Source organism: Falco peregrinus, chromosome 13 (assembly GCF_023634155.1).
Source record: "Falco peregrinus isolate bFalPer1 chromosome 13, bFalPer1.pri, whole genome shotgun sequence".
In the NCBI taxonomy this organism is placed as follows: Eukaryota; Metazoa; Chordata; class Aves; order Falconiformes; family Falconidae; genus Falco; species Falco peregrinus.
The window spans coordinates 23,011,454-23,033,965 of record NC_073733.1 but is presented as its reverse complement, the minus strand read 5'-3'; the positions used below and the strand labels follow the sequence as shown (position 1 = coordinate 23,033,965).

At 55.1% G+C, this 22,512-nt stretch overlaps 3 protein-coding genes across 5 annotated transcripts; 2 read left to right on the top strand and 1 right to left on the bottom strand.

Moving 5' to 3' along the window:
• Positions 1–2,451: 2,451 nt before the first annotated feature.
• IGBP1 (immunoglobulin binding protein 1) lies at positions 2,452–9,350 on the top strand. The gene is made up of 6 exons (XM_055818055.1): positions 2,452–2,676; positions 2,858–3,169; positions 6,098–6,293; positions 7,329–7,414; positions 8,439–8,551; positions 8,822–9,350. The coding sequence occupies exons 1-6, from the start codon at positions 2,489–2,491 to the stop codon at positions 8,965–8,967; spliced, it is 1,041 nt and encodes a 346-aa protein (XP_055674030.1). The 5' UTR covers positions 2,452–2,488; the 3' UTR covers positions 8,968–9,350.
• A 1,793-nt stretch (positions 9,351–11,143) lies between these two features.
• Positions 11,144–15,814, top strand: LOC101917877 (diacylglycerol O-acyltransferase 2-like). The gene is made up of 8 exons (XM_027794144.2): positions 11,144–11,350; positions 12,972–13,100; positions 13,174–13,281; positions 13,514–13,584; positions 13,701–13,905; positions 14,464–14,638; positions 14,725–14,927; positions 15,091–15,814. The coding sequence occupies exons 1-8, from the start codon at positions 11,311–11,313 to the stop codon at positions 15,243–15,245; spliced, it is 1,086 nt and encodes a 361-aa protein (XP_027649945.1). The 5' UTR covers positions 11,144–11,310; the 3' UTR covers positions 15,246–15,814.
• An 850-nt stretch (positions 15,815–16,664) lies between these two features.
• P2RY4 (pyrimidinergic receptor P2Y4) lies at positions 16,665–22,365 on the bottom strand. Of its 3 annotated transcripts, none has more exons than XM_005242625.3 (2): positions 22,233–22,365; positions 16,665–18,362 (listed from the first exon to the last, which is right to left on the bottom strand). In XM_005242625.3, the coding sequence occupies exons 1-2, from the start codon at positions 22,310–22,312 to the stop codon at positions 17,228–17,230; spliced, it is 1,215 nt and encodes a 404-aa protein (XP_005242682.2). In that variant the 5' UTR covers positions 22,313–22,365; the 3' UTR covers positions 16,665–17,227. The 3 variants fall into 3 exon arrangements, with proteins under 3 accessions (XP_005242682.2, XP_055674029.1, XP_027649943.2); XM_055818054.1 differs by having other exon boundaries at positions 16,665–20,296; positions 22,233–22,320; XM_027794142.2 differs by lacking the exon at positions 22,233–22,365 and adding an exon at positions 22,109–22,218.
• Between the last annotated feature and the right edge of the window lie 147 nt (positions 22,366–22,512).

The window sequence follows — 22,512 nt, the reverse complement described above, 5'->3', positions numbered from 1 at the left end:
GTTCTACACATGTGCATTAAATGCAATACACCACAGCGGTAGGTTTTACTACCTGTATAAATGGAAAGCACATGGTTATGTTTCATGTCTGGAAGTGTAAATGTAAGAACCCTCCAGAAGCTGAGGCTGATCCCTAGACATTGACTTTATGCTGAAAACCTACCGCATTGAGACACCTGGCAGAACTGGGGAGTGGGAGAGACCAACCCCCGGCCTGAGGAATCCCTGGGAACTCCCCCTCTTCACATGCAGTGGGACTAACCACAGCTACTATTCCTGTAGTCTCCAGCTTAAGGCTTATTGTGGTGTGACTAGGGACTCGCTGGGTAATTATGCCTTCCAAAGAACCGTTTATTTTTTCCTTGTGTTGAGAACATTAGCTCTGTAATTAGAAGGGGCAGCTTGAAAAACTGTGTCCTGCCAGGCAGACCTCAGGCAGGAGGAGAACAACATGTGCGGGTACATGCAGTTTGCTATGCCGGAGTTGAAGAGCAGACTGTGCGTGATTCTGGTCACTAACCCTTTATGATTTCATGCCCCCACGGTGTAAATGAAGCCTATTCTTGACTAGTTGGGACAGCAGATTGAAAACAGGGGGCTGAGTAACTTCTAGCAAGGAGATTCAGGGGCTTCCAGCCAGTTAAGCCACTCGGCTCTTAGAGGCAAAGCTTCTCCATCTCAAAGGAAACCAGGCCTCACACAATTTCCTATTCTCTTGGTACAAGTTGCCTGGTGAGCTGGGATAATGTGCTGCTCAAGGCCTGTTCTGTGCTGCCCTGACAATCTGGGTCAAAACTGGCTCTCCCACCCCCCCAGTCTGAAGGGAAGGGGAGGCAGGCTGAGATCCCATGCTCCATCATTAGCCTGTTTACAATTACTTGGAGAGCAAGCCCATGAACCTGCCTGGGCTGCTCGGATTGTTGGAGATGCCAAAGCATCTTCTTCTAGCGAAGAACAAACAGCTGTAGATTCCTGGCCCCATTCCACTCCCAATCGTTATACCAATTAATTTTCCCACTGCTGGACACAGCATTGCTCTTCACCTATTGCCTGGTGTGCAGGAACACCACAGAATGACGCAGTCAGTTCTTGACATACCTCACACTACCCGTGGCTGCCTTTGCAGCCTGAGCAAAGCAGTCACCCTGAGGAGTGTGAAGGGTATGCAGGGCACAGCGAACAGGAACCTAAATCCACAGCTTTTCTGGTTTTTATGAATAACTTTTTATCGAGCTATCTCAGGTAGGTATGAAGAAAATGGAGTAAATAGTAAACTGACTCATTCTTGGAGGCTGAGTGCTTCCAGCCAGCCCTGAATTATTATTACACCATATATATTTTTCACATCTGGATCAATTACCTGTGCTCCTAAGGGACCAACACCAGTTCCTACAAGCCCAGTTTTAGCCCTTGCCTGCCTTATGCCTGTTTAAATTGCAGAGATATTGTGAGAAGGGACTTTGGAGCTAAATAAAAAAGAAATGAGAAAGGCTGCTCATCTTCTGTTAGAAAAAGAATACGGACAGAAGAAATGGAAGGTGCTGTGCTTAAAAACATAAAATGCAGCAGTGTGCTACCGAGTGCTCATGCTGTGCACCGTGTTCTGCCAGGATCATCTGTCAGATGTAGGTCCCAGGCTAGGAAGTGACAGCCCTGAGCAGCACAAGCCCGTGCTGAACCCAGCTGGTGTCCTAAGGCTGCACATCATCCGGGCTCTCCCCGGGGCAGAAGAGAGCACATCACCTGCCATGCCAGGCTGAGGATCTGCCCTAGCACCTGTGGCAGGACATGCTCCCTCCGTGAGCCCCGCACCTGCCTGGCACGGCCCCGGGGTGCTGCCTGCGTGGTGAGGTGTCACGGCCAGCCCCGGCCTGGCTCCCTCGGGCCCGGCACCCTGCAGCAGTGCCAGCGCTGGGGCCCGGTGCGGAGCAGCTCGTTAGCTGAGCTGCGGGTGGGCTCAGCAGGGCCCCGCCGACCACACCGGCCGCTGGCGGCTCCAGAGCTATTTCACCGCCGTCAGGCCACCCTCACCCCTCGCTCCTTTTTCTAAAGGGGGAAGGTGCGCGCATCCGATCAGTTTATCTAATCAGCCTCACTTTTGCTCATTTATTGGAGCACGTCACGAGCACGCCTTCCCCCGGAGCTCCCCGGTGGGCTCTGGGGAGGCCGGTGCATCAGGCAGGAACCAGCAGGAGCTTTGGGAGTACCGGATGCGTGTGAGGGTCCACGGCTCCACCGAGACTCGTAGGGGCGACACCACCCGCCCGCCGCCCCCGCGGGGGTCGTCGGGCGCTGGCCGGTGGGGAGGGGCGAGCCCCGAGGCCCGGGCCCGCTGCCGCCTCACCAGGCCCTGCCTCCCGCCCGCCCCTACTAAGATACCGGCCCCGCTCCTTCGGGGGCTCCGCTGACCTCACCAAGATGGCGGGCGGGGGCGGGGTCACACGCGGGCGCCCCGGAAGTGATTGTGCGGCGGCGTTCCCGGCCCGGTATGGCGGAGGGGGCCGGCGCGGGGCTGCGGCTGGCGGAGCTGCTGGCGGCGGGCCGGCGGCTCTGGGAGGAGGTGGAGACCGGCGCCGAGCCGTCCTCGGGGGCCCCGGCCGTGCAGGATAAGGTGCGGCAGGGGTTGGACGCGCTGCAGCGGGCGGCCGCCATGGTGGCGCAGCTGGATCTGTTCAGGTGAGAGCGGAGGGTCGGGCGCGGGCCTGGGCGGCGCGGGGGCCCCAGCGAGGCCGTGCGAGAGCCCTCGGGCCTCCCGCCGCCCCCACAGGGCCCCCCGGGCCGCCGCGGAGCGCGCTGGCTTTGGCCGGGCCCAGGCGGAGCAGAACGGGAACGGGGGGGCTCATCTCTCCCCCTGCAGCGAGAACGAGGAGCTGGAGGAGATCGCCTCGGCCGACCTGAAGTACCTGCTGCTGCCCGCCTTGTTGGGGGCCCTGACGCTGAAGCAGGTTGACCTGAGCAGGAGGCTGGAGCACCTGGAGAGCGCCCGGGCCCACTTCTGGCGCTTCCTCAAACTCTGCAGGAGCTACGGGCTGGGCAGCTTCCACCTGCCCCCTGCCGCCACCAGCCCCCCTGGAGAGGAAGATGCCGGGAGCCCCTCCCCGGGGGGCCCCGCTGCTGCCCAGCCCAGCCTGGTGGCCATGGCGTCCAGTAGGCAAGCCAAAATCGAAAGGTAGGCTCTTGCTTCGCAGTGTTTTTGTAAAGGGTTTTGGGAATCAGTTTAAGAGAAGGTGAGAGCTTCGGGCAGTGCGAGATTGCAGAGTCAGGGAAGAGCTGCTTCCCTTGATACTGGAATAGTTTGGTCATGAAACGTTCATTTTAAGATATGCACCACGTATTATTTAATGGTGTTTGATTGTGCAAACTGAGGAGGTGCATTTATGTCTTCAGTTTCTGGTCTTTGAAGAAGAACTGCGCAAAAGCTCTTATGGTCAGTTCTTTAACCACCACTAACAGTGTAAAGCCACGCGTGTTGGAAGTTACCTACCAGTGGGCTTATTAGATCTTTAAAAAAGAGGTGATTAATGCCTGTTTGTCATGCTTTAGCTGGGGATTTTGACAATCAACTTGTTGCTTATTGTGGTAGCACTGGGAGGCCCAAGCTGGGCTGGAGAGCTGTTTAAATTCCATGAATACAAAAGCATGATTCATATTCTAGAGGGTAATTTAACTGAGGTAAGTTTGACATACTAGAATACACCTACTCTGTGCAGCGAAGCCTTTTCAGCGTGGGCTGCTCATCAGCAGTCTCTGAGCTGCACATCACCTCCTGAGCACAAGTGAGTTTTGCTGGAGCTGCAGGTAGGACTTTGGCTACGTGTGAGCTGCCCCCTTGCTGAGGGCTGGTGTTTGCCTGTATGGTGACTCGTTCCTCTTGGAGACAAACGCGAGGAGCCTGCTGTGTTGGGGCTGGCATCCTCATAGTGCTGTGCTTGTAGTGGTAGCTAGAAGGGTGGTGGAAACACAGCAGTGTTGTGGCCTCTGCTGAGCAGTGCTGCACAGCATCAGGGCTGTCTCTCCACCTCCCCCCACCCCACCACCACCAGTAGGCTGGGGTGGGCAAGATCGTGGGAGGGGACATAGCCAGGACAGCTGACCAAAAGTGACCAAAGGGATATTCCATATCACATGATGTCTGCTCAGATGTAGGAGCTCAGGGAAAGGAGGAGGAAGCGGGGGCATTAGTTAGTTATGACATTTGGCTTCTGGAGCAGCCACTACGGGTACTGAAGCCCTGCTTCTTGGGAAGTGGCTGAACATTGCCTGCTGAGGGGAAGCAGAGAATAACATCTCTTGTTTTCCTTTGCTTCTGCTTGCACAACTTCTTGCTTCATTAAACTGCCTTTATCTTGACCTGCAAGTTGTTTTTTTTTAAAAATCTTACTTTCTCCCTGCTACCTATTCTGAGGGCGGCAGTGATAGAGCGGCTTGGTGGGTACCTGGCATCCAGTCAAGGTCAACCCACCACACCTGCATTGTGAGTTCTATTGCAGGCAGGTTAGTACTTGATCAGGTGTTGCAATGATATTCGCTTTCAGTAAAATGTGTGGACTGCATGAACAAAATTTTCCTAAGGCAGCATGTATCACCACTTTGCCTTCAGACCTGTCTCATCCTAGCTGCTTTTCACTTTGTTCTCTGTATAAGCATGCAATCCAGCATCCTAAGGAGCAGGTTGGGATTGCAGCAACCAACTGCAGAGAACTTACCCCACTGTGGAGTGTAAAGACAAATGGGAATAGAGTGGTTTGCTTTGCTTCCCTGCAGGACAGGGTTGGGCAGTCAGGTGCTCACCGGTTAAAATGTAGTTTTCAGGGTTCTTGTGGAGCACTTGTGGATGGGTTTGTTTTTTAGAATATCTCTTGTGTGCTCCTTGTCCTGTCAGCTCCTGTAGGTTTCTAATCCTTGGTTCTTAGTATTTGTTCTTCAGGTGGCACTGTAACTGGAGGAAGTGGGACACAAGGATTTAGCCTGGAAGTGTAGTATATAGGTAGTTCCCCCCTTTAATAACGTAACTCCTGAAGAGGTCAAAAAATCTAGAAATCCAAAATTATATTAAAAAAACAACCCACACCCACAGAAACACCTGAGACAGAAATTGGAGAAGTGTTTTAATCTGCCTTGTTAGTGGCTTCTGGATATCTTTTGCGTTCTACAGAAGTAACTCAAAATATCTATTGCATTGTTTTTTCTCAGTGAAGGAGCCAATGAGTTAAAGTTTTGTTTGCTCCAGGAGATTAACGTTGCCAGGCTTACCTAATTCGACCTGGGAGGCTTAATTTTCAAGGATTGCTTGACTTTTAGGAGAAGAAAAAAATAATTAATAGAGATGTCTCTAAATTTCGAGTGTTGTCTTAAAGCTGCTTTTAACAGACAGGAGATACTTTAAATTACAACAATAAGCAATCACCATCTCCCTTTTTTTTTATACAATTTTCTTATTAAATACTTGAAATAATGTTAAACCTCTTACAAGATGTAGTGAAGATCCTATGTAATGCCTAAATTTGAGTTGGCAGATGGAAGGGATGGGAAAGATGCGGGGGGAAAGGTTTTGGTGCTGCATGTATGTATATAACTGTGCATTTTCAAAATCGTTTGTAAGCAGATTGGAACTCTTCTGATTTTTGTAGTTTTCATTGGTCAAAGACCTGTTGTCAGATGAGGTGGGGAGATGGATCCCCTGCTTGATATTTTGCCTTTTGCTTACGCATTGTGAGAGGTCATCAGTAAATGACAACCAGTATGGTCTAGTGCTGCTCCTTTTCTTAACAGGTACTTCCTTCCTGTAAGTCTCTGCTTTACTTCTACAGGACTCTTACTCAGCTGTTAAATGATTGGGGGTCCTTGCACAAAGAAATTTGTCAAGACATGAGGAGCTTTATGAATGCCTGGGATTTGTGTACTGTAATGAGCGCTGGTCAGCAACTGGCACTACTGTGAAGAGGATTTAAAAGGGGATCGGGGCAGGAAGTATCTCTCTTAACTACATTTGATTGAATTTCATGAACTAGGAAATTGTATATTTTGGAAAACGCTGTACCGGGGCTGGGCTAGCAAAAGGTTATTTAATGATCTCATTTTGTTCTCTTTGAGACAGATATAAGCAGAGGAAGGAACTGGAGAACAGGCTGGCCTCTATGAGAAGCTTTGTGGAGAGTGGGCAAGCAGATGAGGATCAGATGCGGGAATTTTACATACTACAAATCCAGAAATGGATCAACACCAGCCTGGAGGAAATCGAGAGTATTGACCAAGAAATGGTCATCTTGAGGAGCAGAGGTACAGGGAAACAGGTATGAAATCTGTCTTGAACTGCAAGTCCTGTGGACTGTGGATAGTTAGACATGCTGAGAGTCACTGTTGCGGGTAAGTGCACCCTAGAGGAATTCAGTAGCAGAGCTACATTCATGTTCTATTCTGTGAATTCTCAGTTGAAATACAGCTCAATCACAGCCCAAGCAGATGGGGTTTGGCTCAATTCTGAATGAGCAGTGGTCTGATTCTTGGATTAGTCGCTGTCCACTGCTACCATGTGTTCTAGACAGTCACGGCTTATGAAATGCTAGAGCATTGAATATCAGAGCTGAAATGGTCTGCACGCAAAGGCTTTTGTCCACTTTGCTGGGTTCTGGCAGACCCTTACCTGTAAAGAAGTAAGTACATTTGTAAATTGAAAGGAGACTCTAGTGATTTCTTTCAAACCTGTGCTTCTGGTCTACAATGTGTCCAGATACTACAGAAAGAAATGCCCGTTCTGAGTGATGAAAGCTTCTCATAGACCTACAATTCCTGTGTAGAATAGTGTTTCTGGGCTTTATGTTACTCACCTAAAACATCTGCGTGGAAATAAAAAAAAAAAAAATAAATCATAATGTGCTGACATAGACCATAGTCCAGCTTGGTTGGCACAGCTCATTTGTGCAGTTCATTTTTGACATTGCAGAGCTCTGCTCTTCTGTAGTGCCCTGGGTGATACCATTGGGAATGACGAGCTCAGCTTGCTTCAGAATGTACTGCGCTTGCTCCCTGGGAAAAATAAGCTATATTTCATGCTTCGATCTGAGCTGATCTGGTTTAGCTTTGTCAGCTTTCTGCTTTGATCGCAGTGGGTGTAACAAAGGCACAAAGAGAAGCGATTTGTAGATGCTCACAGATGGAGTTCATGATTTAAACTGGATTAAGGCCTGAACTGTCTGTCTTAGGATGTTGCTGTGACAGCAGAGGCATCTCTCTTCTATGAGACCTTTAATAACTTGTTGTGGGGTGGGAAGCAGAGAAGGGGGTTCTCAACTAAACTATTATCTTGTGACTATTGTTTGCATCTTCAGTCTTCAGCACCACCACACGCTACTTCTCGGCAAGTCAGGGCTCCGCTGAAACCTTTCATTCTTACCCGGGATGCTGCTCAGGCGAAGTATGTTGTTTTCTGATTACTTAGACATAGTATGAGGCAGTGCTCTGTTCTTATATCAAGCCTAAAATACTCTTTCAAATGCAGAGAACCAGGTGTTCATCGAGATGGTGCGTGTTGTGCATCTGGGCAGGGGATCGGGGGAATGTCTAATGCATTTCTTGAACTTTCTCTGATTTCTTCTGTTACTGGCATGCTGCAGTGTCTTGGCTAATGCTGTTTCCTGCTGTTGGGGTGGCAGAAGAGGAGATTGTATTAAGCAAATGTTACTGTGCTAGTTTATAGGCCATGTGCTTGCTGTTTGGTAAGCTGGGGAGAGGCAAGGCTTATCTGCCCGTCTGAAACCACTGTGTGATATAATAGGATTGCTCTTCACTGTTAAAGAGCCCTGCAGTGAAAAGCGTATGTGGTCTCTTAATCTAACGTAAACTTTGGAAGATTTCAGTGAATTCAAATAAGTGGTCTTAGGGGCTGGGAATATGTGATACCTACCAAGAATCATCAGTCACAATAATTAACTGTAAGGCTTTCCTGAGGGCGTCAAGATCTTAGCACTTTGTGGCCCTGTGAGATTCTTGCAGGGAGTGTGGCAGCTAAAGCACAAAATGGGATAGAAACAAGATTTCTTGTCATGCTTTTGACATTATTTGCCCTGAGCTTTCCATATATCTATATAGCCAAGCCGTGCCTAATTTGGTTCCCAGAGGCCTCCTTGGCAAGCTGTGCCAGCACAGTGTGTTCTGCTTTGGGCTGGAGAATTGGTTCAAGGTCTTTGGGCTATAAGAGTCCTCACCTCTCTAAACTAGCAGGATGAACTCTTTAAATGCCGCTGTGGCTAGGTTACTGGCAGGTTTGTTGCTGAAGGCCCAGGCTGTAGGAAAAGGTTTGTTCTCAAACCCTCCTTGGTAACACACCTTTTATTTTTAGTACAGATCAGGTTACAGAGTAGTTCTGTGCATGGTTGTCTGTTTCCGCTCATTTGTAGCAACATAAAGTGCTGCCTTTGACTGTCTTTCTCTCCCGGTAGAGTGTTTGGTGCTGGATACCCTGGCCTGCCTACTATGACTGTGGATGACTGGTATGAGCAGCGCAGGAGGCAGGGAGTCGTGTCTGGTCAGGGTGCGCCTCAGAGAACACCAGGTACAGAGTGGCAAAGCAAAGATTGGAATAGAGAATTTGGGAAGTCTCTTGAGGGGGAGGGTGAACAGGCATGTGTTCAGGGTGTAAAACACCCAGTGACTGAGGAAGAGTAAGAGCTGACTTTATTAGGCTGAGAATAACTGGGTTGCTAAACCGCTCTTTGGCAATTCCTGCTTTCTGTCTCAACTGGCAGGGCTTCTGTTTTGAGAACTTGACTAGGGACCTTCCGGTGTCTTACTGCCCCTTGCTCCTGTTCTTGACCTTCAGCAGGTATAACTGATGAAGAGTTGCAGAAGCAGCAGCAGGAGAAAAAAGAGGAGGATGATGATGAGGAAGCTCTTCAAAAAGCTCGAAACTGGGATGACTGGAAAGATACACACCCAAGAGGCTATGGCAACCGGCAGAATGTGGGCTGATGCTCTTGCTGCAGAGTGGGCAGGGCCTGGAAATCCTGTAAGAATTGCCTGTGTCCTGGAGATATAGGAGTAAATACACTGTACATATGCAGAGGTATACGTGGCTTCTCTGGGAGGCACTGGAATCAAGCGGAGTAAACATGACCGTTTGCTTTGGTTTGCGTTAAATGTCAGACTGAGTGCACTGGTCATGTACAGTGACACCACAGAGCTCCTGTCAGGTGGAGCTCTTTCTGAGGGGTCAGGCTGCCTCTGTTCTCCCAGTCAGAGGAAGTCCTTGAAAGATAAGTACATGAATTTGGAAACTGCTCTGTGTATTGTGGGTGGATGTATTTATTTTTTTCTCTATATTTTAAGCAAAATAAAGTCTCTCGTGCTGCCTAGTTCTTGCAGTAAAAATCCCTTGCTCTTCATCCTAGGCTCTTCCAGAGCATGTCCGTAAGGCTGGTTTCCAGCAACCGAGGGAGCTGGGGATGGGAGATAGGCAGTGTCAGATGGCCAGGGTTTTTTTTGAACAAGGCTTCTGAGCACAGCAGCTTGCAGTGCAGTGTTCACCTTGGCAGGGAGGTCTGTATGCAGCCGGGTGTTCGGTGGCCTTTCCGCAGGCTCATCCCACTGTTCCTCCCAGAGCGGCGCACTGAAGTGTTTAGGATTTTTTGTGTTAAGTACATGAGGTGTTTTGAGGGCAATGTCTTGAAGTGCCGATACTACACATAGTACAAATGCCTTAACAGAAATGTTTGTCCTTTTACTTAGTGTGATGGAGGATCTGCATGGTGATAGCATACACAAAGTAACGTGCAACATGTGTGTTTACTCCGGACCCTCTTGCGGAGCCCTACTGGGACAAACAGTTCTGTGTTCCAAAGCAAAGTAGTGCACTAGTTGTCAGTGTGCTTTGAAATCTACTTGCAGAATAACCATGAAGGGGTGAAAAACTTTTCTGGATTCCTCTGAAGCTAGTTTAAATAGCTGCTGGCCCTAATTCTGAACTGAGTGAGAAGAGAGGGTATGTCTGGTCTGCTGTACCTGGCACTGACCTGGCATGTGGCAGGCGTGTTACTGGGCAAGAAAGTGAGGAATTGTGGCTGGAAGCTCTGAAATTGCCCAGCATGGGCTGGCAGCTGTGATTGCAGTTGTTCTAAACCTGTTACAAATGTTGGTATAAAAACCCCAAACAAACTATTGCTGCTGTTTGTGCATGTGGCAGTGTTACGTGGAGCAGGCCACGAGGCATTTATTGTCTTTGATTTGGCACAGTTGGGTTCATCAGCTCCCTTATCTCTGGGGACAGTGGGATGTTGAAGGAATTGGGATTTTTTCTTTCCTCTTAGCATGATTCAGGCACGTGTGAGGGGCCAGCTAGGCTGCAGGAAAGATTAGATGTTTCACATGTAGCAATTGCAGGTCCTCTTTGCTTCACAGGTGTACATCAGTTGTAGCCTGCAGCGAACCCTTTTTTTCCAGGTACTGAGTCTCTACAATCTACAAGAGCAGACAATGAGTTTTTGTGCGTTCCAGACCTCCTGTGAAACACATTTTCTACTTCAACAACACATGCAATTCTATACATGCATTTATTCCTTTCTTACATTTGATGTTAGCTGCCTCTTCCTGGTGAAAATTTCTGGAGAGGTAGATCTTGAGAAGTAGCTCAGCTGAATTAGTTCCTGTGCATTTTTACTGTTCCATTGGCTGTTGGCCTGAAGGCCCATCTCAGTGCTGCTTTTGTGCCGCACTAGTTTTCTTCTCATTCTTTTTCTTCTCATTCCCCACCTCTAATCTTCTCCAGGCAGCACTCCAGACTTCCTGGGCTAGCAGGCAGGCTAGCTGGCCCTGGCACCCCCCTTGGGGGTGGAAGAGGAGGGGATGGTGCTGGGGATGGCGGTCAGAGCCTGTCTGGCGGGCCGTGGTCCCGTACCATGGAGCAGGAGCCTTTGGGGTGACATTTTTGGGCAGCTCTGGAGGGGAGTCACACCAATAGAACATGACAGCGGTTTGTGACATGCCCAAAGCATGGACAGTACCCTTCCCCAGAGGAAGGTGCCCCCCCCCCCCCCGGAGCCCCCACTGGTGCTGGCAGAAGTACCTTTCTGAGGAGCAGCAACTGCCCTTCGTGACGGCAGGCTCTCACCGCTTGTCGTCACTCCTTGTCCTCCCGAGGACCATCAGCTCTTCTTGTTCTACAAGCCGGGGCCAGAGCAGGTCCACTCCCCTCTGCAGCAGACAGTTTACCTTGGATCAGCTGATTAAGGCAGCTGGATACACAATCAATCGCCCTCCGGTATTTCCAAACTCACCTTTCAACCTGCTGAAGCGGAGTCTGGTGCGGGGCTTGCCACCATGAAAACAATTATTGCAGCCTGTTCCCAAAATCTTAGTGGTAAGATATTTCCAAAGTGTGTTTGAATAGTTTCTGATGCTCCGGCAATGCAAGGAGCTGGTCAGGCAATGAGCGTTTGTTGTCACTATTGTGTATTTGCTTTAGGCTGCTTAGGGGAAAGGGAGGTGTTCGGAGCAATTTGGGGTTAGCGGCGCCAGAAGAAAACATACAGTTGCTCAACAGGAAAGAAATTTCTGACAATGCGTTCGGTAACGTTATTCCTGCAAGATGCTCTGGAGTGCTGCAAATTCCCCTTCGTCTTTCCTTGCTGCTCCGGGCTGTAGAGTCTGAGTTTCTGGGTTTGAAGAGGCTGTGGCCAGGGCCGGCAGCAGAGCCCCTGGGGTTTCTCCATTTTCTGTCTGCGGTCTGGGCATTGATGGAGTGCTTGAGGGGAGAGCTAGAAAAAAGCAACTAAAAAAAGCAACTGTTTGGTAGACACAAGTTTGCTAGACAAGAGCTCTGTGTCTTCCCTGGAAAAAAGAAATGGTGCTTTGGAAAACTGATGGCGGCGGAGCTTCTGGGGATGCCTTGCCGGGTGTGCGGGGACAGGTGGGAGGGATCGCTTAGAGCATGGCACACTGCTTGGGGGAGAGGAAAAACAATTTTTTGGTGCTGGTGGTGGCTCCAGTGTTTCTTTATTTCAGTTGTCTCATTCATGGTTTGGATTGAGCCTGGGAAGAGTTGAACCTCCACCAGCCACCTGAACCAGGGTTTGGTGGTTCTCCTCTGCCCTGGGGGTCCTGCTGCGGGCCTGAGGGTCCCTGGCCTGGGGAGCCGTGGGGAAAGGTCTGCTCCCATTTCACCTTGAGCATCTCTGTCTGGCCAGCATGCTGATTTTGGGTTGTTTTCTTGGGAAAACAAGGCTTTTGTAACACAAGAGGTAGCTCACTGCAGTCTCAGTGGTGGCTGTGACAGGTGGTCTCAGTTACAGTGGACCTTTGACCAGGAGTGGTGTACTGGCCGAACTGGTGCCGTGCGCCTGTTTCGGGGAGTAGGGACGGGGCTGCATGTGGAGTTTGGATCCTGGCTCCTGGCCCGGGGCAGTTAATGGTTCACCAAGGTCAGTCGGAGGGAAGGGGGCGGTGGGGGGAGTGGAGCGGCTGCAGGCTGCTGGACTGTCCCTCACGGGAGCCAAGGCTCAGTGGGGATGGCCAGCTTTGGCCACCTTGGCTCAGCCCCTGGCCGCTGTCGTTGCTGCTTGCTGGGAGGCAGATGCTGCCCCGCACCTCCCTGCAATGCCAGCTGAGAAAGCCCCAAATTCTCTGTGAGCCTGAACGAGGAGGGTCACGGGAAAGGTCCTGGCCCTTGGGGAGCTCGGCCTGGTGCGGGAGCTGCTGCTGCGCTGAGCTCCCCTGGTGCACCCAGCCCGTTTGGGCTTAGGTGTGCCCAGCCTGCCAGCTGCCCCCTGCTTGGAGGGGGCATGAGCATCCCCCACCTAATCCCACCCCATCACATTCCTCCTTGTCCAGCTTCATCCTTCACATCCTACATCCCGTCTTGCCCCCATACCCCAACCCTGGCAGCTGTGGGTACCACTGGATTCACCCCCCTGCCAGCACGGTGGGGCAGCATTTGTGCAATCCGTGCGATTTTGGGCTGGGTGCCGTGTCCCTCCCCGCAGGCAGCCGTGCCAGCATCCAGACCGCCCTGCGCACCCTGCTCACAGCACCCTGGCCCTCGCAGCGGGACCTCCGCTCCTGGCTCCAGCTCCTCTCTGTCCTGCAGTGGGTGCTCAGCTTCCTGCTGCTGGGTGAGTAGGGGGCTGCGGGGGGTCCTGGTGGGGTGGGTGCGTGTCTGCTCACCCCCTTCCCTGGCTTCCACAGGAACAGTCAGCCTGCTGCTCCTCATCTACCTGGTGTTCACCAGCTTCTGGCCCATCTCTGCGCTCTACCTGGCCTGGATCATCTACGACTGGGACACACCAGAGAAAGGTGGGGATGGGCACCGTTCCCCCTTCCTCCCTTGTTGCAGCAGGATGGGGTGCAGCGTCCCCCATTTCTCTGGATCCATCCCAGCATGCCCAATGGGGAGCACCACACTGTACCTGCTCCTTCCTTCCTCTTCTCCATCATCATCATGGCGGAAGAAGGACATGGCAGATCCATGGGGAGATGTGCCCAGCAGGGTGGGCATCATCTCCTGGGGTCCTTCCCTGGTTTGCAGGTGGCAGGAGGCTGCCGTGCCTGCGGCGATGGCCTGTGTGGAGGCACTTTCGGGATTATTTCCCTGTGAAGGTATGGCGCGGGGAGCTGGGCTGCCGGGATGGGACATTCACGCAGGTGATGGTGGTGGTACCACCCAAAAGTATGTGCCACCGTTACGTCCCCACGACCCCTTTTCGTCCCCGCAGCTGGTGAAGACGCACGACCTGTCCCCCAGCCACAACTACATCATCGGCTCCCACCCCCATGGCATCCTCTGCGTCGGCGCCTTCTGCAACTTCATCACGGGCTCGACAGGCTTCGGGGAGATGTTCCCAGGCATCCGGCCCTTCCTCACCACCCTGGCCGGCAACTTTCGCCTGCCCATCTTCAGGGAGTACCTGATGAGTGGGGGTGAGTGTCCGTGGGCAGCAGGGTGGGCAGCTGCCTGCCCCCTACCCTCACAGGCAGCCCTGCAGGCACAGCTGGTTGCGCTGGCTTGAGCTGAGTGGGTGCCCCAGGGACGCACCCCCTGCCTGCCCCACTCCTGCCCAACTCTGCCCGCTGCAGGCAATGCCCATGGGCAGAGGGGCTCCAGGGGGACTCCCCGGTCCCATCCACGGGAAACCTGGGACTGTTGGCCTCTGTGCCCCCCAGGAGCAGCCAGGGCAGGAGCAGTGCTTTGCCTGCACCCTGTCTGTGCCCTGCCTGAGCTCCACCCTCACCTTGCTTGCACCCTCTCCCCACCCTGCCTGCACTTTGCCTGCGCCCTGCCCCCAGGGCTGGGAGCCTGGGGAACCCATCCCTCCCTGGGGGCTCTCCCGCAGCAGGGGGCGCCCTTGCACTGTCCCGTGCGGGGTCCCGCCATGGTCTTTGCGGGGTCCCACCGGGCATGGTCCCTTGTGAGGCCCCCGGCCCTGGGCACAGCGCAGGCAGGCAGTCCCACAGCACCAGTGGTCTGTTCCGCTGCAGGCCTGTGCCCAGTGACACGCCGTGCCATTGGGTACCTGCTCTCCAAGAATGGCACCGGCAACGCGGTGGCCATCGTCATTGGCGGCGCAGCTGAGTCGCTCTCCTGCCGTCCCGGTGTCACCACACTCATCCTGAAGAAGCGCAAGGGCTTTGTCCGCATGGCCCTGCAGCATGGGTGCGTCATGGGCACTGCCGCCACTGCTGCCACAGGGGTCTGGTGGTCCTGGCACACCGTGACTGCCCGCCGTGTCCCCTCCACAGGGCCTACCTTGTCCCCTCCTTCTCCTTTGGGGAGAATGACCTCTTCCGCCAGGTGGTCTTTGAGGAAGGCAGCTGGATGAGGAGCATTCAGCAGCGCTTCCAGAAGATGATGGGCTTTGCTCCCTGCGTCTTCTATGGCCGGGGCCTCACCTCCGTCCGGTCCCGGGGTTTCCTCCCCTATGCCAGACCCATCACCACCGTGGGTGAGCATTTCCCGCTGGGGCGGAGGGGCCCCCCAGAAGGTGGAGGGGCAGAGAGGAGGATGCCCCACGATGGGTGGTGCGGGAAGGCAGCCCTCCGCTCGTGTCCCCAGTGAGCCAAGCACTTCCCTGCGCTACTGCCCTGACCTCCCTTTCCTCCCGGCAGTGGGGGAGCCGGTGATGGTGCCCAAGATCGAGGACCCAAGCTGCGAGATGGTGGACATGTACCACGAGATGTACATCCGCTCCCTGCTCAAGCTCTTCAATGAGAACAAGACCAAGTACGGGCTGTCGGAGACGGACGAGCTGCACATCCTCTGAGCATGGCCAGCGCCGGTGGCCAGATCCTGGCTCACAAGGGCAGCCAGCTCTTGCGGGTGGGGATTTCAGCCAGCCTGGCCTGGGGGACTCATGGGGGACGGTTGCCACTCCAGCCCTCTGCTTCTCCATCTGAAAAACCTGAGCAGGAGGTGGGAGGAGGCAAGGGGAAGGGAAGATTGGGGGCCCGCCTTGAAAGGGGTTTGGAGGGGCTGTGGGTGACACAGCCGTCCCCTGAGGATGTGGGGCTGATGGGGAGAGCTGGTGCAAGGCTGGGGGCCAGCAATGGCCGTGGTCCCCCCATGATAAGCAGGACACCACAAGCTGAGGGAGGGGGGTGTCATGGGAGGAGGGAATTAGATGGGCTCCTTGGGGTGGCATCCCAATAGCAACCGGGAACCAGGCTGGGGAGACATCCTCCCCTGGAGTGAATCGGGGACACTCCCAGATTTGGGCACCCTTGGAAGTGGCCTCAGCCAGGACCGTGTGGTCCTGAGCAAGGGGTGGGCGCTGCTCTGGCCACAGTTGAGCCTTTTCCGCTCCCTCTATACCCAATACAGATTTCCAACCACGCCACGGCTGCCTGTGTGTGCTGGGGGGCACGATCGGCAGCACTGCAGCCATACCCCCGCACTCCTCATGCGGGTGGACCTGCCACCCGCCTCTGTCCCCTCCCTGGCACCCCCATCTCCAGAGCTGGGGGCATGCATGGTGGGGACCCTTGCACTGCTCGGGTGCAACCGAACAGCTCCTGGGTCCACCTAAGCCATGTCGGATATAATGGGAAGTGAGGGGCGGCAGTTGCTCTTACTGGGCTAACTGGGTTTAGGAGGGAAGTCTCCTCTGTTTTCAGCTGAGCGGTGAGTGAGGGGCAAACTGGGTACCACTGTCTGGTGGAATGGTGATGCAGGGCTGGCACGTGGCATCCCTGGGGCTTTCTCCCTCCCCAGGTGACCTGTGCAGCTCCTGGTGGGATGTGGTTGTGTGTGACTGTGCCCGGGGGGTGGCACCCCGACGATGCTATGGGCATCCCTTCCCTAGGCATGTGCTGGCAGGACTTGTGGGGAGGCAGTGGGGGGCAGCCCCACCTGGGACTCCCTGTGATGGGGACAGCCCTGTCCCATCCCTGCCCGTGGGAGAGTCAGCAGCACCGATGATAGTCATCTCTGCTGTGCTCCTCTGCGCAGGCACTTGGTCAAACAAAAGGGCTGGGTAAACATTTGGAAAGCAAACACCCATAAAGGCAGATTCCTGAGGACTTTTCCGTCACAGTGGGTGTCACCATTCCAGCTCTTTGCTCTCAACCTGCACCAGCATTTAAGGTGGTGGGTGGGTTTTCTCTGCTCTCAAACGCTTTCCAGGGTAAGGGTGGGCATCTCATCCCTCTTCTGCCGTGGGAAGAAATGGGCCTGAGCACAGAGAAAGGGGAAAGGGGCTTTATTGGGGAGTGATGGGCAGCAAGAGCCCTGTGCCACGTCCCTCCCCGCCTCTCCCAAGGCCAGCAGTGATGGGGATGTCCCCGAGAACCTCCACCAGGTACGCGGGGGCCCAGCACTGACGCTGTCCCCAGGTTCAGTCCAGTCCCCACATGTCACTGTTGAGCAAACTGAAAGGGCTGTGTGTGCCCAGGGAGGGACCAGTGTCCCTTCTCTTTAGTCACTTGTCAGCCCCCACGTGTCCCCAGAAGTGCCCTGGGATGGGACGCCAGCCTGCCTCCCCAGAATGGCTTTCTCAGCATCCTTCCCACCCCCACAGGTGCCCAGTGGCTGTCCTGCCCCGAGTGGCACCAGCATCCTCCTCCCATGGTAGCCCAGGACAGGGCTGGGATGAGCCCCATGGCCACCAGCCCTCAGCCCTGAGGCCTTTGCCCCTGCAGAGTGGGTCGGGTTTGGGGACCTGGGGGTGCCAGGGTGCCCGCGCAGAGCCTAGAGGGGCTGCACCTTGTGGAGACCAGGGATGAAGTTACTGGAACCCCCTTTGGCCCCTCAGCACCCGCCTCCGCTCTGTGCTGTCCCTCGTCTGTCACTGGCAGCGTGGCTGCCACCCAGGATGTTCTCCATGGAGGGGGATACCAAGGCCAGGTCACATGTGGGCACAGGCCGGAGGCGCTGAGCTGGCCCCCGGCGCAGCTGCCCCCGGTACTTGTCCCCGACCATGAAGTACAAGATGGGGTCGAGGCAGCTGTTGATGCTGGCCAGGGGCCGAGTGATCTTGTAGGTGAAGTTGATGATGTTGAGGGTCGAGCAGTCGGCTTGGAAGTAGCGGGAGGTGTAGTACATGGTCCGGGTGATGTGGAAGGGCACGAAACAGATGGCAAAGACGGTGAGCACGATGATGATCATCTTGATGGAGCGTTTTTTGTAGGAGGGCATTCGGGGGCTGGGGCTGGAGAAGCTGGGCTTGCAGAGTCTCTTGGCCATCAAGCAGTAGCAGAGGACGATCACCAGGAAGGGGACCCCGAAGAGGAGGGCCATGATGGAGGAGCTGTAGTGCACGTAATGGTCAAACTCCTCAGGTTTGGTGGTGTCGTGGCACAGGGTGCTGTTGCCCTTGGAGCTGGTGGTGACAAAGATGAGGTTGGGGATGAGGCAGATGGTGACAACAAGCCAGGCACCCACACAAATGATGCGGGCGTGCTTGGTCTTCACCCACTTCAGGGAGCGGATGGGGTGGCAGATGCCCATGTAGCGGTGGATGCTGATACACGTCAGGAAGAGGATGCTGCTGTAGAGGTTAGCGTAGAAGAGGAAGCGCACGATCTTGCAGAGCCATTTCCCAAAGGGCCAGTTATTGCGATCGGCATAATAGTAGACCAGGGTAGGGAGGGAGAGGACGTAGAGCGTGTCGGAGATGGCCAGGTTGAACATGTAGGTGGTTGTGGCGTTCCAGGGCCTCATCCTGGAGATGAACATCCACAGCGCCCAGGAGTTGAGGGGCAGCCCCACCACAAAGACGATGCCGTAGGAGATGGGCAGCAGGATGAACTTGAACTCCTCGTTGAAGATGCACTTTGCTTCTGCCACTGTGGTGGTGTTTCCTCCTGGCCAGGGAGCCAGAGTCGGTGTCCACAGGGCAACTGGGAACGTCCTCACTGAAGTGGCCATGTTCTCTGAGCCAGATCTAGGGGAGACGTTAATAAAAGCGTATTAGTCGTTGATCCCGACCATTGTCAGGCACAAAGCATGGAAGGGAGCCAAAGCTGCCAGATTTCCCCCCCCCCTCCAGGAGCTCCGGCCACTTTGATGGTTCTCTGGTTTTTCTCAGCTCGTGCGTTCGAGCCTCACGGGGAGCCAAGGGGGACTTGACAAATCCTCCCCTTCGCAGCCCCCGCAATGACACCCATTAATCATCCCTTTGAGCAGCGCCAGTGACACCAGCACCGCATGGAGCCGGGAAGCGTGCCTGAGACAGAGGACCGCGCCGGCCCCGCCGGCCAGCAGCCCCACGGCGCGCCGAACAATGAGACCTTTATGAGCAACAGCAGCCCCTGGCCGGTGCCAGCGCAGCCTCTTGGAAGCCGATTCAGCCTAATTGGCACCATCCTGACAATGCTGCTCGTCCCAGGGGGCTCCTTGACAGAAGAAAGGCGGGAGGAGAAGAAAGGCTTGTCTGGGGGAGTATTATGGCCCAGGGAGATCCTCAGGGGGCTGTTAAAGGAGCCTTTGGGAGAGAGTGTCCCTGGACGGTGAGGGGCCTCCAGATGCTGGGTATTCTCCGTAGGAGAGGGATGATCTAAGCCCTGTGGAGAGGGGCTGCGCCAGAGCCAAGTTCCAGCTCAAGACAGTGCAAGTTCACAAGGCAGGCAGGACGTTTCCTTTCGCACAGAGTTGGGATCAAAGACTGGGATCTGCCTCCTCCTGGAAAATCAGGCCCCCCGGCCGAGGCGTGAGGGCAAGCTGTCCAAGGGTTGCATTTGCCTCTCGGAACATCTCAAGTTCAGAGCCCACTCGTCCAGAGGGAAGAAGGAGCTTCTGCCATCGTGGTGTCCAAGCAAAGGCTGCTCGCACCTTGGCCCCTCCACGCCTGCCACCATCCCTGGTGAAGCGATTTTGGAGTGGCTGCTTCTGCCAGCTGAGGATGGATGCTCAGATGAGTAACCTGGGAGCAGGAGCATCAGCCACGCTGCCAGCAGAGACCAGGGTGTAGCCAAAACCGTAACTGACGGAGGGAGTGCTGGTGCGTCTGCAGTTTCTGTTGGTCCAAAGCTCACACAGGAGGCGATGGGTGCCGGGACGGAGGAGGGCTCGGGGCTCAGGGAGACGATGTGCATGATGCTGGTGTCAGTGGTACAAGATGGAAAGCTGTGTTCTTTCAGGCTCCCTCATCATCATCATCATCATCATCCTGTTTGCCCCTTGCCTTCACCACGGAGATGTGCAGCCTGACAGCTTCTCATGGCAAGCACCGTTGGCACGAATATCCCATAGGGTGTATCCACGGGGTCAGCTGAGCTGAAATCCATCTCCTCCCTTGGAGATGAGATGAAATCCATCTCACTTGGAGAGAGATCCCTGGCTTTACAGAAATGATCACAAATGAATCAGCAGGCAGGTGGCCGCTAGACCAGCCGCTCCGCCCCACATGCATCTGTCTCCGCACTCTGTTTGAGTTGTGGGCTGAGCTGCAGCTTCGGGCTCACATCAAACACCCTGCAGCTTCCTTCCCGCTGCGGCTGGCACCGGCAGCTGCCTGGCTTTATTACAAGGATGAGTTCAGAGAGCAACAGGCAGGTCCTGATCAAACATTAACAGTGCAAAGAACTTGCTCTCTTCTCCCTGAACCAGGAGGGAAATCCAGCTGGTAGGAAACCCCAAGCCGCTGAGCGCTGGTGCCAGTGGTGGTCCCATGGGGTACTGTGCTGGTCGTGGCGGTCCCAGCCCAGTGGCTGCATCTCCCCCGGGCTGTGATGCTGCTGAGGACACGAGGCTCCAGGAGATTTGTTTTCTTCTAACCTCTGAGTGCAAGTGAGCATGAAGCCTTGAGCCCAGCCGGACCGGAGGTGCTGCAGGGTTCAGTGGCCAAAGCCAATGTCCATGGCATAGGTCAACAAACAACTATGTATGAAGAAGCCAATAAATAAAAAAAAATAAGTCTGGTGTGAGAAACGGATAAGGAAAAAGCGTGAGCAGCCGTGTGGTGCTGAGCTGCTTGGAGGAGAGCACAGGTACATGGCTTCTGGCAGCTGATGAAGCCCCAGAAGAGTCAGTGCTCAGAGTGCAGTTTAGCCATTCCTAAGCAAGCTTCTTTGGAGGATAACCACCACAATATAACGCAAAAGAAGATGACGTTTGGCAAGCTTTATCTCAGTAGGTTTCCTGCTTCCTCATCTTGCTCATGATCAAAATCAGTAGTTTAAATTGCTGATTCGTGTCAGTCCGCCCCAAGGACACGTCACCACCACATCCATTCCTCTGCTCCTCCCTGACACCCCCAGCAAGGCTCTCCCTGGCCACAGCCTCTCTAGCGTGGGCTTTTCCAGGAGGGGCTGACCGCAGGTGCAGTGAGGTCTGAGCCAAGCGTTCAGGCTCACAGATGGAGCAGGAGCTGGAAGGCGCTGCAGGGAAAGGACATGGAGCAGGGGAGGTGATGGCTGCTCCGGCCCTGCCCGTTTTGTGGATGCAGGAGGGCTGTGATGCTGGGGAATCCCTTGCCCATGGCAAGCAACATCCTGCTGGGACGGTGCCCGCAGGCTGGCTCCTGCACACGTCCTGGGAGGCAGCAAGGGGACCTGCAGAGCATCCATGATGCCATCTGCCAGTGGGAAGGGGCAGGGGCCAGCCGCGGGGCCATGCAGCTGGGGGCACATGCTGCGCTTGGCCCTTTGCCGCGGGAACAGGAGCTCTGCCCTGGCTCCCAGCCCTGCAGCTGTGCCCAGCCTGAACCCGTCCTTTGGTCCCACAGGCGGCACTGGTCCCAGTGGGAGCCAGCAGCTGCCCCAGACCCGGGTGCCCCCAACCCGGGGTGCCCCAGCAGCTGGCCTAAGCTTCCTGCATGGGGCATTTAAAGGAGCGTTGAAAAGACACCAATGAAATGAATGAGGCAGCGCCGAAGACTCTCCTCCGGAGCCAAAGTTCTGCCCACTGGCAGGACGGGACAGACCATCGGGGATCGTGACATAGCAGGCAGGAGCTGGAGAGAGGGGAAACGAGAGAGGACTTCAGAGGAGAGCGAGCAGCCGGTGAGGGACATGGGGCTGGGTGAGCCTGGGACCAGTTGCTGCTGGAGCATGGGAAAAACAGGGCTTTTCTTCTCGCCTAAGCTCTTAGAAATTGCAAAACAAGGGAAAATTATGCAAAACATCCTGCACAAGGACCCTTGTCCCTAATCGCCACGTGGTTCATGCAGCCAAAGCCCTGGCGCAAGGAAAGCATGACCTAATTTCTTTTCGATCCTTCCCTTTGACTGCAAGAGCAGCCAAAGCACGATCTGCCTGCTCTGCCTGGGCACTGGTGCCTCCTCCCCGGGGATGCCAGTGGGGCCGGGTGTTTCCCTTGCTGCCCATCATGTCTCCTGCTCCAAGGTGACCCCCTTTCTCCACAGGGTGGGAGATGGGGGTTTCCTTTCACCCTTGGCTGGGCTGTCCCTGTCCCTCGGTCTCCCTGGGGAAGGACAGGAGACCACAGCATCCAGCTAAGCTGCAGCAGCCCGAGGGCAGCTTCATTCTGCGAGGGCACAGCAATTTGGGGGATGGAGAGGCAGATGAAGGAGAGGAGGTGGCCACAGGGGGAAGTATGAAGGCCCTTGGTGACGGAGGAAGGCAGTGGCACGGTAGGGAGGAGGATGCACCAAGGGATTGGGGGACAGCGGAGGGATGGGGAGAACTGGCTGACCCCCACCCGATGCCCACCCTGCACTGCGAATCCCACCTCCATCCCTTGCAGGGCCCAAGCTGCTCCCTGCGGGGACCCCGGAGCCCGGCTGGCTGTGCGTGGCCACGGCGAGGCCGTCCCGGCTGCTGCTCTCCACCAAGCGTGGGCTGCCCCGGCTCACCTGCGGACCTGGGCTGGGGTGGCTCTCAGGAGTGGGGCACCCCCGGGGAGCGCCTGTCCCCCCGCGGGGCTGGGGGCCATGCTGGCGGGGCTGTGGGCTGCCCTCCGCCGTGCCCGGCCGTGCCGAGTGTGCCCGCTCCGGCTCTCCTGCTGGGAGCAAAGTGCCCAGGGGAGGCAGGGCTGGAGGCGGGCGGAGGCGGGTGCAGGAGCCCGCAGGTCCCTGCCCGTGTCCCTGCCCGCCCAGGGGCTGCCTGCAGGGCTCATGCCGTGCTCCTGCCCGT